The following is a 15,710-nucleotide window of genomic DNA, read 5'->3' as shown; positions in this document are numbered from 1 at the left end:
CCTCTCCCAAATACATGCAAACTCCTCTTCTATGCAAGACCATTTTTTAATAGGTCCTGGGATCATCAGAGTGTGTTTCTTTACAATTAAGTTAATATACGCTTAGCTGGCCTTCCGTGGGTTTTAGAAAGAGAAACTCTCAATTCTCTCTAGAAAACTCAAATCTCTTTGAGTGTTTAGAAGGGTGGAGTTGTGTTTCTCATCTCCTCTTCGTTCCCTTTTCGATACCGCTTTGTGTATTTATTTTGGCTTTCATGGTAGTGTTTTTATTCTCTCCCTTCCACCGGTTCAGTTTTTGTCAAATCTATCGTACTCCAGCGAGCAACAGTCGACACGTGTCCCACCACACAACCCTACAGACGCTGATCTACTGGGACGATGCGGAACTACGGTGAAAATCCCGGTGAGTGGCCCTAACACATAGCTTGCTTCCACGTGCGGCCTTCACGGACCGTAACACCCTGACGAGCCCATTGGCTACACTCGCAGCACCAATAGATCCCCCACCTCAAGATCTTTCAAATCTGCCCCACCTCACCTCCCAACCATTAGCGTGTGGTCTGCACCACCACAGGTGTGCGGAAAGACAGATGCTCTGCCGCAAATCAGTCCATCTGATACAATGTTTTATACTATATTATCGTTTTCTCTAACCAATGATCTTGAAAAAGGAAATACGGATCTCTCCAAGAAATATCTCAAGACAACAAACTATAGTACACCCACAACTTCCACTGCCTTCAACAGTGGTTGCACAGTTCGCATGGCTATGCATACTGTTAAAAACTGTATTTTAAGACGACGCCCTCTTTGTAGGGCATGGGTGGGGACCAAGAAATTGGTCCTAAAACCTTTTTTTTTTCTTTTTTTCCTCCACATTTGCACTATAGTTATTGTACTGGGACATTTGTTAGGGAACCATACTCCACATGTTTCATCTTTTCCTTATTTGAATGAAAACTTGTTTGCTTAGGAAAAAAAAAAGGTAATATACACTTAAAATTGGCTAGGTGCCTCCCTTATGAGTTTAAAAGAAGAAAAAACATCATAGAATGAGAAACTATGCTTCTTAGTTTGCTACATACTTGCATTCGACATTATTTCACTGATTAGCCAAACAAAGAACCAAAGAAGAAAAATGATCATCCCACTCTAATTCGACTTTGATTTGTTAACTTGTAGATCGAGATGGATTGATAATTAAGTTTATTGAAAATATTTATACAGTTTTAAGGTGTGCAAATTCTATGTACTCATTTTAATTTTGTAAAAAATAGATAAATTTAAGATCCGCGTGAATAATCTATTTTTTCATGATAGACTCAACCTTTTTCAATGGGTGTGTGCAAAACTTGCACACTTTAAGACTATATCGAACATTAATAGATATGTTTTTTTAAATCTTGAATGTGAATCTCAGATTTGATTTATTTCAAAATCCAAAAGCTTAATTAAGGGAAATTATACTTTATTACTTTTCACCCTCTATCACTCTTTTTTATTAAATTATGAAAAGTAATAATATACATGATGATTTCAAACCATCAATATGCTTTAATTTGCACTTTTAATCTTAATGATCGTATCTTAGAGATTGTGCATATTGAAACCAATTAATTATTGTACAAAATATAATAATTCATTTGTTTAAATATTATTCTTACCTTTATTAATATAAGGTCATGTTGAACCTAATCATGGTCGAAATCCTGATCTTAGGAATCTTGTCTTACAGGTGTTTGATGGTAATAGGCTAATTTTAGATCTTGTCAATTTATTTTTATTTGTTTAAAGTCCATTTGAAAAAGAGATGTGGATCTTAGCCAGACATTTTGGTCAAGCATCAGTGGAACTGTGGAACCCAGCAATTAAGGATATTGTCATGCCTAACAACCAACAGTACAGGACAGCATAAAAAAATATTTCTTGGTTTGAAGTACATGACTAATATTTGTTGAATATTGTCCTGACACGTCAATTTATAAATTTATTTTTATAAAATTTTTTTATAATTATAATACTCTCATATATATATATATTAAATATCAAGTGAGATTATAATGAATGGTTGAGCTTTGTTAAGTAACATATGTTAAGTTATATTAGTTAGTCTCGAAATATAGATACGTCGTATTCTACTATTCCCATACACCCTATCACAAGATGACACGTAATTATAGACGGATTGTTATGTAAATAGATTTAATTTTACAACATCTTATAATAAGGTAGATGTATGAGCTAATAGTCTATTGTGACCACGAACATGAAAGAATTCTTGTTCCAACCAAGCAAAAGCAAGAATTGGGAATATTTATTGGGCCAATGCTTTGTCCGCCGCATTGATTGTAAGGGTTGAAAGAGATCTCATTGGGACACATTATAGTTGACGAAAAAGAAAAAAGAAAAAAAATAGCTGGGGCAAATTTGGACATTATGAGAATTTTAAAAATTCTTAAAAATTTTCATAATTTCATTTCCAAACATTATTTAAATACAAAATACTTTTCAATTTCAAAATTCTAATATTTTTATCTGATCATTACTTAATTATTACTAAATACAAAAATCAATACAACTTTTACAAACTTTAAAACAAAATACAAAAATCAACACAAGTTCTATAATATTCAAAAAATAATAATAATAATACTCAAGTTTTTTTAACTCTATAATGTTTTTTTCAACTTTTTCTCTCTCATTTTCTAAAATTCAATAAAAATATCTTCGCTCAAACTATTTCACTAATATTTACAAAATTCTAAAATACTAAAGTGCCCAACCATGCCCTACGAGTTTGATATACGACTTAGTTAACTTCTCACGACCTACTTCTGTTGTGAAAACGAAGTAAGAAAGTAAAGTAAAACAAGAAATCAATTACATGCAACAAAATTCAAGAGTCTGGCGAGCGTCTACGGTAAGGAGTGGATATTTGTGCTTGGGAACCATCGATTGATGGTGAGTTTAGTACCAAATCAGCTTGGGAGTTAATTCGAAAACATGGGAAAGTATATCCTTGGAAGAAATGGCTTTGGAAGAATTGGATTCCAAAAAAATTATCTTTCTTTGTTTGGTGTGCTATGAAGAGGGCAATCCCGGTTGATGACATTATCCAACTTTTAGACATTCCTCCTGTTTCGAAGTGTGAATGTTGTGTCCAACCAAAACAAGAATCTCTTCAGCATATATTATGTGAGGGTGAAAGAGCTAAGAAAGTGTGACAATATTTTGCAAAGGCATGTTGTATGAGAATGCCACAGATCCGAAACTGGGAATGAATGATGAGTTTTTGGTGGCAAAGAGCATCCTTGTCAACACAGGTGGGGTGGCTTCGGAGGGTTCTCCCTTTTGTGATTTCTTGGGCGCTTTGACGAGCTAGGTACGCGGCAAGAATGGAAGATATTACTTTTAATTCAGATAATATTATTTTTGTTGTTAAAAGCTTAATTAGAGATCTCTTCAATAAGATTAAAAGTTTTCATAGAACGGGAGTTAATGATTGGGCCATTATAGAAGTGTTAGCTTGTCTGATTGTCCCTTTTGCTGTAAGGCGAGTGAGATTAATTGCGTGGCAACCTCCAGAGAGAGGGCAAGTAAAACTAAATGTAGATGGAGGCTCTTTTGCGGGAATCCAGGAGATGCAGGTGGGGGAGGTATTATTCAGAATTATCAAGGGGAGTAGTGGCAGGGTTCATGTATTTTTATGGTCATGCCACAAACAACATTGCCGAATGTAGAACTATTCTTGATGGGCTTCAGTTGTGGAGATTTGGGTTTGCGGGATGTATTAGTAAAGACGGACTCATTGATCTTAGTAGGTTGGTTGGCTTCAGGTGTGTGCAAATGTTGGTTTCTTTGGAATTTTTGGAAGTAAATTAAGGCTATTGCTTGTGAGTTAAATGTTCGATTCCGACATATTTTTAGAGAAACAAATATGATGGCTGATTGTTTGGCAAAGTAAGAGACTCGAGGTATGAATTCAGATTTTTGTGACGTTGATCTCTTCCCAGGACTGATTCGGGGTTTGATTCGCATGGATAAACTAAGAATCCCTTATCTTAGACATTGAGAGATTGCTGGTATGGGTGGGATGTTATTTTTTGGTGGATTTTTGGGCCATTCGTGTAGTGTTATTTTTGGGGAATTTTTCTAAGTCTTCTTGGGATGTTTTGTTTTATGGTATTCCTCCGCCATAAGTGAGAGTTTTTAATAAAAGTGGGTAGGGGTCACTCTTAGACATGTGACCTCGATTCTTTAAAAAAAATTACATGACACAAATATTTACATGGTTCAACAACGTGCCTATGTCCACAGAGATGTAAATGATTTTATTTTCTTGAGAAATGACAAAACATGTTTTGGGGACAAAAATACACTATTCTAGATGACCATATTGTTTATTAATTATATATTTATAGGATGTTGAACAAACTTTTTGTCTGGATTTCACTTGAACAACATATAGTGCGAATATCGAATAAACTTTCTGTCTGACATTTCTCGAGTCATAAGCCTGCTTCATGGCCCAAGCCTTGTTGAAAATTCACCAAAAACCCGTAATGAATCATTATCGGGTCATGTCATCAAATCGAATTACCACTTAGGGTGTAACCGGTCCGGTTCGGTCCGGTTTTGGATAAAATTTAGGATCGAACCGGTATGTACCGGTTTTGTATTTTTCAAAACCGATTACGCACCAGTTATCCTCCTAAACCGGTACTTTCGGTTTTACCGGTTTCCGGTCCGGTCCGGTCCGGTTTTCCGGTTTTTTTAAAATGTAAGTTTCATAATTTGTTATTAAAAATTTGTTTATAAAAAAAATTGATTTAAAAACAATTGTTTTATACTTTTATTAATATATTAAACTATATAATAGTATTAATATTAGACTATTGGTATAGTTATAAGTTATATATTAGTATTAGTTATAAACTTTTAGTGATTTAATATTAACATTTTATGTAATAATTTATAAATTATAACAAGAAATTACTTCATATATGAATATATATAATTATATATATTATATATAAAAATTTCACATAAAAATTTATAATTATACATTATATATAAAACTTATATATATTAATATTTAATATATATAAAATATTTTGTATAAAACTTATATAGAAAAATATTATTTTTTATTTTTTTAATCAATCGGTCCGGTCCGGTCCAAAAAATCCTGTAACCGGAACTGGACCGGAACCGGCCGGTTTTTAGATTTTAAAAACCAGTTCCGGACCGGACCAGTTCAAAACCGGTAAAACCAGTCCGATTCGGACCGATTTTCCGGTTTGAATTTACACCCCTAAAATTTACCACAAGAATTTACAAACTCAAAAACTTGGAAGTCCAATCCCAAGCAGCCCTCGAATTCCTTTATTCTTAGAGAAAGGTCATGAGCGGTATAGGCAGGAAGGTAAGATGGGACTCAAGCTATTAACGATAAAACAATAGATGAGAAGGAAAGGATCACCAGTGCAAATACACTGAGAAATGCAGGATTAGAAAAACAGGCAGCCAAATGACATTATAAAAACCCTTGAGATTTGAGTAAATCTTCATTTTCCTATTATAAACAATTAACTCATGTTTAAATATTGATTTAGGACTCAAAGCTTTATCATTTGAAGCCTCACTAACAAGTTTTAAAGCCAAAAGGTGTAAATATTACTCACTCTTTTTTAAAAAATAAAAAATAAATTTAAGATTTGTATAAAAAAATAGTTTTTTAATAATAAACTCTTATTTTTTTTTAAGAAAATGTACATGACTTGTTCACTTTTATGATTGTATCAAACGTTTCCTATTTTCTTTTGCTAGATAACAAGCGAAGTGACTTGGAAAAGACATTTTGTAAGTATAGTAGCCAAACACAGCCTTGACCACTTGAAAAAAATTAGGTGGAGCCTACATATGGTGCTAAGGACGAGACATCCATCATTTTCAGTGGGTATGGTATCTGGTTTCTAGCAGGTAAGAACGAAGAGTGGGTTATTTGGGTAGTACGACAGCCACGTGTACACCTTAAAAAACTATTAAATTTTATAAAGTCTCAACTAATATACACATGATGATAAATTATCCGAAGTTGCAAAAAAAAAAAAAAAAAAAAGTTGTTCCACCGAAATTTTTAGATTTCTTATCATATCCACATTAATAAATATAAGTATTTGTATAGACCATACCCAAATTAATGCATATATAATATAAAATTAAAAAGAAAAAGAGCAATATCTCATAAAGTAACTCTATAGTACTGGTTTAAAAAAAAAAAAAAAAAGATTTTTTATGGCATAATTATTAGCCCCACATAAATATAATGACTTGAGTCTTCGATGTCTTGTTATATATTACAAATATCAAATACTTCCAGAGTAATGATTTTTTATGGCATGATTATTGTTATTAAAAAAAATGTTAGAATCTAAACTTAGTGATGTTATTGGATGCATACTTATAAGATATATTAGAGTCGTACGAGTTAGCATTAATTGTTTTTAAAAAAAAAATTCTCACTTCGTTTTAGTCCGACTACAGTTAGAAGGTTTCGTTTAGATATTAAATCGAGTTAAAATGAGCTAAATTCTTTATAAATAGTAGTGAATTGACATGTAGAGTGAGTTTTATAGAGCCCACCTAATATGAGTTTATATGTGTTTAGATATTAAGATGAGTTTAGATGTATTTATGAGAAGTTGAAAAAAACTGTAGATCCTCGTGTAAAGAGATGTTGAATTGTTATGGATTTCACGTGTAAATAGATTTTGAATTGAGATGAGTTTATTGATTTAAGAGTTAGATATTTAGATGTTAGACTGAATTTAAAATTAAATTGTACAAGTCCTAAACGGGGCCTAATATGACACTCTAAACACATTACCAAAATGATAAAATCTCTTATTAAGTTGTGATCATAATATCCGCATGGAAAATAATTTGTATAGGTTTAGAGTGTGTCTCGTATTGGAAAAAAGTGAGATCTGTATAAAATCACTCACTCTTTCTACGATAGGTCCTATATGTATGAAACTTGTATATTTAACATTACTTTATGAGAAATGCAATAGTTACAAATATATTTTATAAAAATTATTGAGAAGTCCCATATGACTTAAAAATAAACTCATCCTAGGATTTATAAAGAATTAACACACTCCTTCTATTATGCTTTTTATGGGAGAAATGAGTACTCTATATAGTATCAGAGCAGGTTAACCTATAACTGATTATAGGCTCTTACAACCTATCCACAATGATATACCGGAAATACTGACCCACATGTGAAGATGCATATTGAGAAGTCTCACAAGACTTAGGAATAAACTTATCCTAGACTTTATAATTAATTATCACACTCTTTCTATTAGACTTTTTATAGAAATAAATGAGTCTCTATAAAAATAGACTCACAAACAACGTGATTTTATACGATATGTTATATTTATTATACAATAAAAAAAATTTACAATTTAATATATCACATTAAATTAGATCAATTTATAAATTTATAAAACTTAAAAAAATTTCTCTTACTCTATACCGGTTGAAAATGCTTGTACGAGTAAAGCTTGGAAGGGAGACAGATGTCATATTTACACATATAATAGTTAGGGTGAAATTAGTGAACCTCGATTATCATTTTAAGGAAAATAATATTTATACTCGTAGAGTATCAATCAACATGTAATATTTTTTAAAAAATAAAAATAAGTAAATAAGGACTCATGCGAAACAAAAAATTAATTTTTTAATAATAACCTCACTTTTTCTTTTAAAAAAAAAATGCGAAAATATTACCTCATATTCTAGTTACTATCCTTTGAAAAGAAAAATAATTTAGGTAGAACATGGCTCATGCAAATGAAAGCCGTTGATGCTGGATCTTCAGAGCAGCCTCAAGTGGCTATATATTTGATGTGACGGACTAACTAATTCTGGCGTTTGGGGCCCATCCTGCATATGAGCCTTCAAGACAAACAAACCTCATAGAATGGCGTGGCATATCGATCTGACAGATGTCACTTCAAACGGTGTGTGCAATTTGGATTCCCACGTCGGTTCTCTTTTTCATTCTCTTTGGGTTGGGGGAGAGATTCCTGGACATTTCTGAATCATCAAAAAGCATTACCATGGGCTGGATGGAAGCCTTCTGGGCCGGACCTGATACAACTGTTGGGCCTAAATGCCCAACAAAATAATCCAGATCCTTAAAATCAGCACTTATAAAAATAGTTAAAATTTAGCCAATATCTATCTATCTATCTAACCTCAAAATACACTCTCATCAACTGATGAGTAATTTTAACTTAAAAATTTTTGACTAACTAAATATATCCGGCCATATAATTTTTTTTATAATAATATATTCTTACCGCTCAAATTCAGTATCATACAACTTTTCATTCACATCTTCACAATTCAATATTGTTTTTTAAAAATTAAGATAAAATTAAAAGTTAAATAAAATATTATTAAAATATATTTTTTAATATTATTTTTATTTTAAAACTTAAAAAAATTAAATTATTTATTTTATTTAGTATAAAAATTTTAAAAAATTATAATAATTAGATAAAATGAAAATAATTATAAAAAAAAAAAACGAAATCTTAATGTTGTTGAAAAATAATTAATTAAATTTTAAAAAATAAACTTAATCATCAAATTTTAGTTAAAGAATAGTTAGGAGATTACGAATGGCTCTAATATTTCTTTCATTTAAAAGCCCTCAAAGATAGTTTTCTTGAAATAAACCATTAAAATATTTTTAAATCGTCATCTAAACAAAAAGCATCAGACTAAGAAGGAAGAAATTCTACTACGACTGGTTGAAGAATTTGGAGAAGCCCAAAATGAGCTCCCAAAAACTATCATCATCATGTATACAGTACACTTGACACATCATCTATACATGATGATATACAAATACATGATGCAGCATACCACCACTGTGTCCTAAATGTATGTATCCATCCACCATGCACCATCATTACATCGAACATCTCCCCCCCAAAAAAAAAAAAAAAAACACGTTTGTCTTTGCCCCTCTCCCAGGACCCCACAAATACTTTTCTTTCTTTTTTTTTTCTTCTAATTCTTAGCAGAGCACGGGAACAGTCATAGACTTTTTTGTCTCGAGTTACCGCGGGATGCATGCATTCATTGACAAATGTGCGACGTTTCGGCCTCATTCGGCACCGAACCATCTCATCAAAAAGGTTTCTGAAGGTACATGAATATATCCTGCAACGGCGACATTTGATTATTACTCTGGAATTGCGAACCGAATCCGCCGTCGATGGCGGTATCCATGCCATTAAATGGGAACTCCAGTGCCTTTTCCCAGTACTTAGGCTCGCTTTGCACCTCGCACGCGAACTCCGGCGACACCACTTGCTCCGAGCAGCTCGAATCCGTGTGCAGCCTCGGCACCGAATCCGACGTGTCGTAATACATGTAATCATTCGCCTTCTCCGTCTGAGCGGGAAGGATCGCCGATGCGGTCCCTCCGACGGTCAGATTCTCCGGCTTCTTGTCCTCCATTTCCTGGTCGTTCATCATCGTCATCTTCTTGTCTACTATAGCGGCCTGCTGTTGTTGTTGTTTCTCGACACTGCCCTTCTTGTTGTATATGCGGCACAGAACCCAATCGTCCAGCTGTCAAAATCAGAGCCGTTACATCATATCATCAAGATCATGATTAGGCTTAATACCTCACTATTCTCATATGATGGCAGATATAGAGATAAAAGAGGGAATATTTTTCCTTAATTGGATAAGGTAAATTTGATAAATTTTTCTACCATGACAGGCTCATGTCACGGTCACGAAAACGAAAAGTCCCCATCTTTGATTAAAAGAAAAGGGTCCATCTCTACCGTCCATTTCAAGCATTAAATAGCCAACCAAATCTGAACAGAACAGTTACAGACGAGACCCAGCTGGCATTCAGCGTTATGACTATGGCAATATGGTCATTTAAACCAGGGCCTGTCCATTTCTGAACTTATCATGCATCGAAATGTCCGTTTTATCCCTATCGATTGATAAAGAACCGTGAATGTTGGTTATGAAGGTGGTAAATGTTGGTTATGAAGGTGATGGTATACCCTTAAGCTGTTCTTCTTGCGAGCGGAGCGATCCACATCCAGTCGGTACTCGTGCATAATCCAATTCGTTTTCTCTCCTCTGGGTGCTTTGCCGGAGTAAAATACAAGAGCCTTCTTGATACCGACTGGCTTCGGTTGACCTATCGGCTTATCGGCACCGGTCGCCTTCCAGTAGCCCGTCCCGGCCGCTCGGTTTGGCCTTGAACCGTTCGGGTACTTCCGGTCCCTAGGCGAAAAGAAGTACCACTCTTTCTCTCCGTACAACGCCATACCTGTAGATTTCCACCAAGCACCAGAAATTTGGAAAATAAATAAAAGAAGCGAAAGAGGTTAAACACAAATAAATCAGATAAATATATACATATATATACCGGGAAGTTCCCAAGGATCGTATTTGTAGAGGTCGATTTCGGCGATAATCGGCACAGCGATTGGCTGCGACGCGCATTTCCGGCACAGGTAGTGCATCACAAGCTCTTCGTCCGTCGGGTGGAACCTGAAGCCTGGCGGTAACTGTAACTCCGACGTCATTTTCAGTCTTTTAAAACGACTCCTTCTTCTTCTTCTTCTTCTTCGCTCCGCTCTGCTGTGCAACTGCGGGTTTATACTTCGGCGGCGCTTGAAACTTAAAACGAAAGGGAGAGAAATGAATATATAGAGAGGCGGGGGACACGTGTCGAGAACTGCCGGTGGGTTCTAGAAAACACGTGGGCGATAAGCTTTTTCTTTTAAATTTTTTTATTTTCCTGCGCGCTATGTATGTGTGGGGATTAACGTTTGGTACTGAACGCAGCCGGGACACGTGGCGGAGGACGAAGCCAAGTGCGTGCGTGTCGATTACCCACATGGAGGTGATTTTGTCACTGCTTACGTATTGTGTTTTGGACTGTTTCTAGAGTCGGTCGGGGCCTACTTGTCCTTTGGGCCCCCCCGTGTGGGCTGTTTTCGTTTTCTCGGTGCTTTGGAGTCGACGGTTCAACGGTGGGATCATGGCTACACGTCAGCCTGAGCTGCTTCCACGTGTATCGCACGAGCCAAGATTCCTATGCGAATAAAGACAAATGTTAAATACTTTTTCAATACAAATTATATTTTTTTCTTTGTAAATTTTCTTTTATAACTTTTTAATATTATTCTTTTTAGATATTTCTTGCCCTGCTGCTTTCTCAATTTTATAATGTATTAAAAAATCATCTTAATATTATAATTTGTTTCAAATTTTTATATAAAATATAATAAATAATTTAATTGTTTTAAATATTAAAATAATATTAATATTAAAAATAATATTTTATTTAATTTTAAATTTTTATTTAAAATCATTTCAATTCATATCACGAAAGGTTAATACTTTGCTAATAATCCATGTCAATGTCCAAAACATTATTCAACGAACATTCGTGGCATAAACAGTGAAAGTCAACCGAAATATCTAAGTTCTACTAAAAAAAAAAAAAATTAAAATGATATTTGCAAACTTATTTATTGATACACGGAATTTATTATTTTAAAATCCTTCACTTATTTTCACATATTTTGCACAATCTCTCTCTCTCTCTCTCTCTCTCTCTCTCTCTCTCTCTCATGCATCGGCCTCCATGATCTCCTTCGTCTTATGTTGATGTCTTTGTTACCACAACCACCACTTGTAAGTATATATTCTCTTTATCTCTCTTGAAAGTCGAAACCTTAGTCTATCTTGCAATTTTAATGCTGTTTACAAGATCTACAAATTGAAGCTCACATCGTGACAAGCTTCTATCAAACCCTCAATCAAGTTCTCTCGAATGATACTCGCCATGCATGCACCTAATCTATTTGTACATTATTTTGGTGGAGATGATTTTGTTGAAATTAGTTTGTGAAATTGAATTATAATCTACGCTGCATGCGTGTGAAATTGGAAAGAGTTGAGGGCTTGGGCGAGTATCAGGCTAGCCTACCAGCCTGATGGCCAAGTCCGGCCAAGGAAACTCATGTGGCAGAGGGGGTGAGAGGGCTGTAGTACCTATCCACCTAGGGTGCGGTTAATAACCCTAATCTACTTTAATTAGATACGATTTAGTCAGTGAGATAAGATGAGATAATTTTAGATAAAAATTAAATAAAATATGATTAGAATATTATTATTATTTTAGAATTTAAAAAAATTGAATTGTTTATTATATTTTATATGAGAATTCGAGAAAGTTATAATAAGAAGAAGATATGAGATAAAATACTTTCACTATCCAAATAAACCCGAGCTTAGTTCTAAACATTTTCATTGAGAATTGATTGTTGAGTATTGATTTATAAGAGTAAGATAAAATACAATGGAAAAGAAACATGTAAACTCAAACCCACTTAAGAATGAGCTACACCAAATATATATCTATATATATGGACAAAATTTAAAAACATTTTTTATTCAAAATATTGTTCACAATTTAGATGTTGGACCTACGAGTAGTAATCCATCTGTGTCATGGAGTTTTACACGTTATTATTAAAAATAATTAGGTAAACAAATAAACATATTGGACATCATGTGTCAAAGTGTGAACATCTTGCATGCGTGGATAAGGACCAAAGGAAGGTACTAGGCAAGCGCTAAAACCGCCAAAATAACACTCGTGGAGACTTTTGCAGAAAACCCACCGAAATTAAAACTATTTTTTATATATTTATTTATGCGTGGACTGTGGCATCTTATCACAGTCAAATATTCTTAGTTTGCATGACGGCCGAATCACGTTGCGCCACGACGTGGTTCCCGGGGAATTGCAGAGAAACTTCCTGATAGATACCAACCACGTCATCCATGACATATAATGTCCAAGTTGGGTAATGTCCAAGGCCTTTGCACGCGTGCACAATGACACCTTAGGTAACCTAATCAAGACTCCAGCTTGCATGAGCTCTACGATGGCACGTAGCGTGATTTGACTCGCTCAAATAACATAGTATGAAGCATTAGTAATGCTACCTTAGGTCATGAAGTATGAAATTCTCATTCAGTTGGTTTGAAAAAATTAAAAATAGTGATATTTATTATTAAAAATTAAATTTTTTTTAATAAATTTTATATTTATTTATTTTTTTAAAGTGATTACATAATATTTACACACTCACGACTATAATTAGCATATCTCATCAAATATATATATATATATATATATATATATATATATACACAATGTTTATTTAGTCATGCATGTGAAAATGGTTGCCCTATGACCAGTATTAATGTTTTTAATATATATGGTCCCATTTTTTAATATTTTTTATGATTTGATTAGTCAATACAATAAATAGGGTCAGTCTAAATTATAATGTCTTAATTGGCTCCGATGATTTCTTGAGTGAATGGAAATCAAATCATGGTATTTTTTGGTCTTAGAAGAAGTCAATGAATGGAACGGCTGAGATCAGCCATGACATGTTTCGTTTGAGAGTGATGGTCAAAAGGTAATTGACTCTATTGTCCTTATAAGAATGAGATGTTATAATGTTTAACAAATAAATACACGTTTTCTTAAATATGTTTAAGGGGTTCATGTATAGATTAATATAAATAATTTTTTTTAAAAAAATATAGTACCTAAAATCTTATCAAATAACCCTTATTCATAATAAAGAAATACCGTGATAACAATCTCAGATGTCTCAAGAATTACATATAACTTAACATAATTAGTTTTATTAAAAGGCACACATTTTATATTAATTTTGAAGTTGATAGGATTAGTGATAACTATTTAAATGGCCTGTTGAGTTGATAGGATTAGTGAGAGCTGCTGCCAGAGAGGAGGATGGAGTTGTGCTTCTCACCCTCCTCTCCTTCTCATTTCCATTTCTGCACTTTGTATACACTTTAGTCAGATCTGCTGCTCTCCGACAGCTATCTGCCTACACGCGCCCCACCACCCCATCCTATAGCCACTGATCTACTGGGACAAAGAGTAGTCATGCCAAAAAACTCGGCATGTGGCCCTCAGGCGCGGCTTGTTTCTGTGCGTGTTCCTCACACGCCACCGTGCAACGACGTTTCCGATGGCTACACGAGTTGTACAAGCAATTTTGTCTCGCCGAGATCTTCCAGATCTAGGCTACCCCATCTCCATCCCACCTGCGTGTGGCTACCACGCGCTATCACAGGAGCACAGGAATACAGATGTTCAATAGATCAGTCCACTCGATGTTAAATTTTTCACTATGTTATCGCTTTTTCTAATCTGTGATCTCGAAGAAGAGATTGTGGATCTCTCCAAAAATCATCTCAAGACAATAAGTAACAGTACACCAGCTACTCTCACCGCTTTTAGCGAAGGTTTCATTGCTACTAAAAGTGGTTCTATTGTTCGTAATTTTTTGCGAATAACTTATTTCCATTTTTAAGACGGCGTCTTTTTTGTAAGACATGAGTGAAGATTAAGAAATTGGTCGTAAAAACTTACTTTTTTTCTTTTTTATTCACCACTTTGTACTGATATTATTGTTATGAAGTGTTTGTTGAGAAATTCCATCTCCTCTTCTTATATCATCTTTTCTAATAAAATATAGTTCATTGCTTAGGGGAAAGAAAAGGCCTGCTGAGTTGTGGGATATTTATGTCATGTATGAACATGCTCAAGAAAAGTGGATAGATCAAAACACCACGTGATCAATGGCCTATTGGTGTAACCGAAAGCTATAATTTGACATCAAATCTTGAAAAAAGGTTAAGGGTTTAAATCAGCTCACAAGTACTAATCAATCACATTCATTTGGTCGATTCTTCGTGTTCTACGACATCAATTAATCTTTGAAATTGGATGGATTTTTTCCACAACTCCTCCAAACTCATGAAAGGGAAACCATGCATGCATACATGCGTATATGTCAATTCAATACTAGATCTCTTTATTTTTGGCATTTTTAGTGGAAATTTTATTTGGAAATTTCGTGATGCTTTCATATTTCTTCCATTCATTTTTCTCAATATATATTTTTTTTTAGATTTTATCAGGTAATTCATAATGAAGTCAGAGGAAATTAAAAAGAGTAGTACTACGTATACAGGTACATTAGCATGTATGGTCACATAAATAAAATTGTAAATATAAATAACATTTTCCAGTTAAGAATATGCAGATTATTTGGAGAAAAAATAGAAAGAATTCTTTTATATATAGAGCACCAAATACCTTTGGAGGGGCACGAATTAAGTTAACCAAGAGGGCTTAAAGACACTTAATATAAAATCCCATCACATCGTATGTAATGAGATTTCGCGGGATAACTAGAAGGGCTTTAATGCCACCCTGAGCCTTGGGCCATGGGGCCCAACAAGTCACTCAAAGCCTAAACAACCCCCCGCCGACCCAATAGGATTTAGGTCAATCGTTAAGAGAAATGCCCACTCACTTATTAAGAGACCATTAGTATATTCACTCATTCGAAACAAGTGGATAGCTCGAAGGACCCAGGATTCAAATTTCAAATAGTAGGCAAGACAGTTAATCTAGGCAGTCTCAAGAATATAAGCTCTCTATTTAAAAGATTTAGGTACGCTAATGAAATTCTTGGAATATTTAGATTTTGAGATTACACATACCGTTATTGACTTAG

At 34.1% G+C, this 15,710-nt stretch overlaps 1 protein-coding gene across 1 annotated transcript; it reads right to left on the bottom strand.

The window, feature by feature from the left end:
- Positions 1 to 8,815: 8,815 nt before the first annotated feature.
- On the bottom strand, positions 8,816 to 10,756 carry LOC121243303 (NAC domain-containing protein 2-like). The gene is made up of 3 exons (XM_041141401.1): positions 10,490 to 10,756; positions 10,119 to 10,390; positions 8,816 to 9,666 (listed from the first exon to the last, which is right to left on the bottom strand). The coding sequence occupies exons 1-3, from the start codon at positions 10,647 to 10,649 to the stop codon at positions 9,220 to 9,222; spliced, it is 879 nt and encodes a 292-aa protein (XP_040997335.1). The 5' UTR covers positions 10,650 to 10,756; the 3' UTR covers positions 8,816 to 9,219.
- Between the last annotated feature and the right edge of the window lie 4,954 nt (positions 10,757 to 15,710).

This window comes from Juglans microcarpa x Juglans regia, chromosome 8D, assembly GCF_004785595.1.
Source record: "Juglans microcarpa x Juglans regia isolate MS1-56 chromosome 8D, Jm3101_v1.0, whole genome shotgun sequence".
Classification (NCBI taxonomy): Eukaryota; Viridiplantae; Streptophyta; class Magnoliopsida; order Fagales; family Juglandaceae; genus Juglans; species Juglans microcarpa x Juglans regia.
The sequence above is the reverse complement of the archived record's forward strand: the minus strand, read 5'-3'. Positions and strand labels throughout refer to the sequence as shown.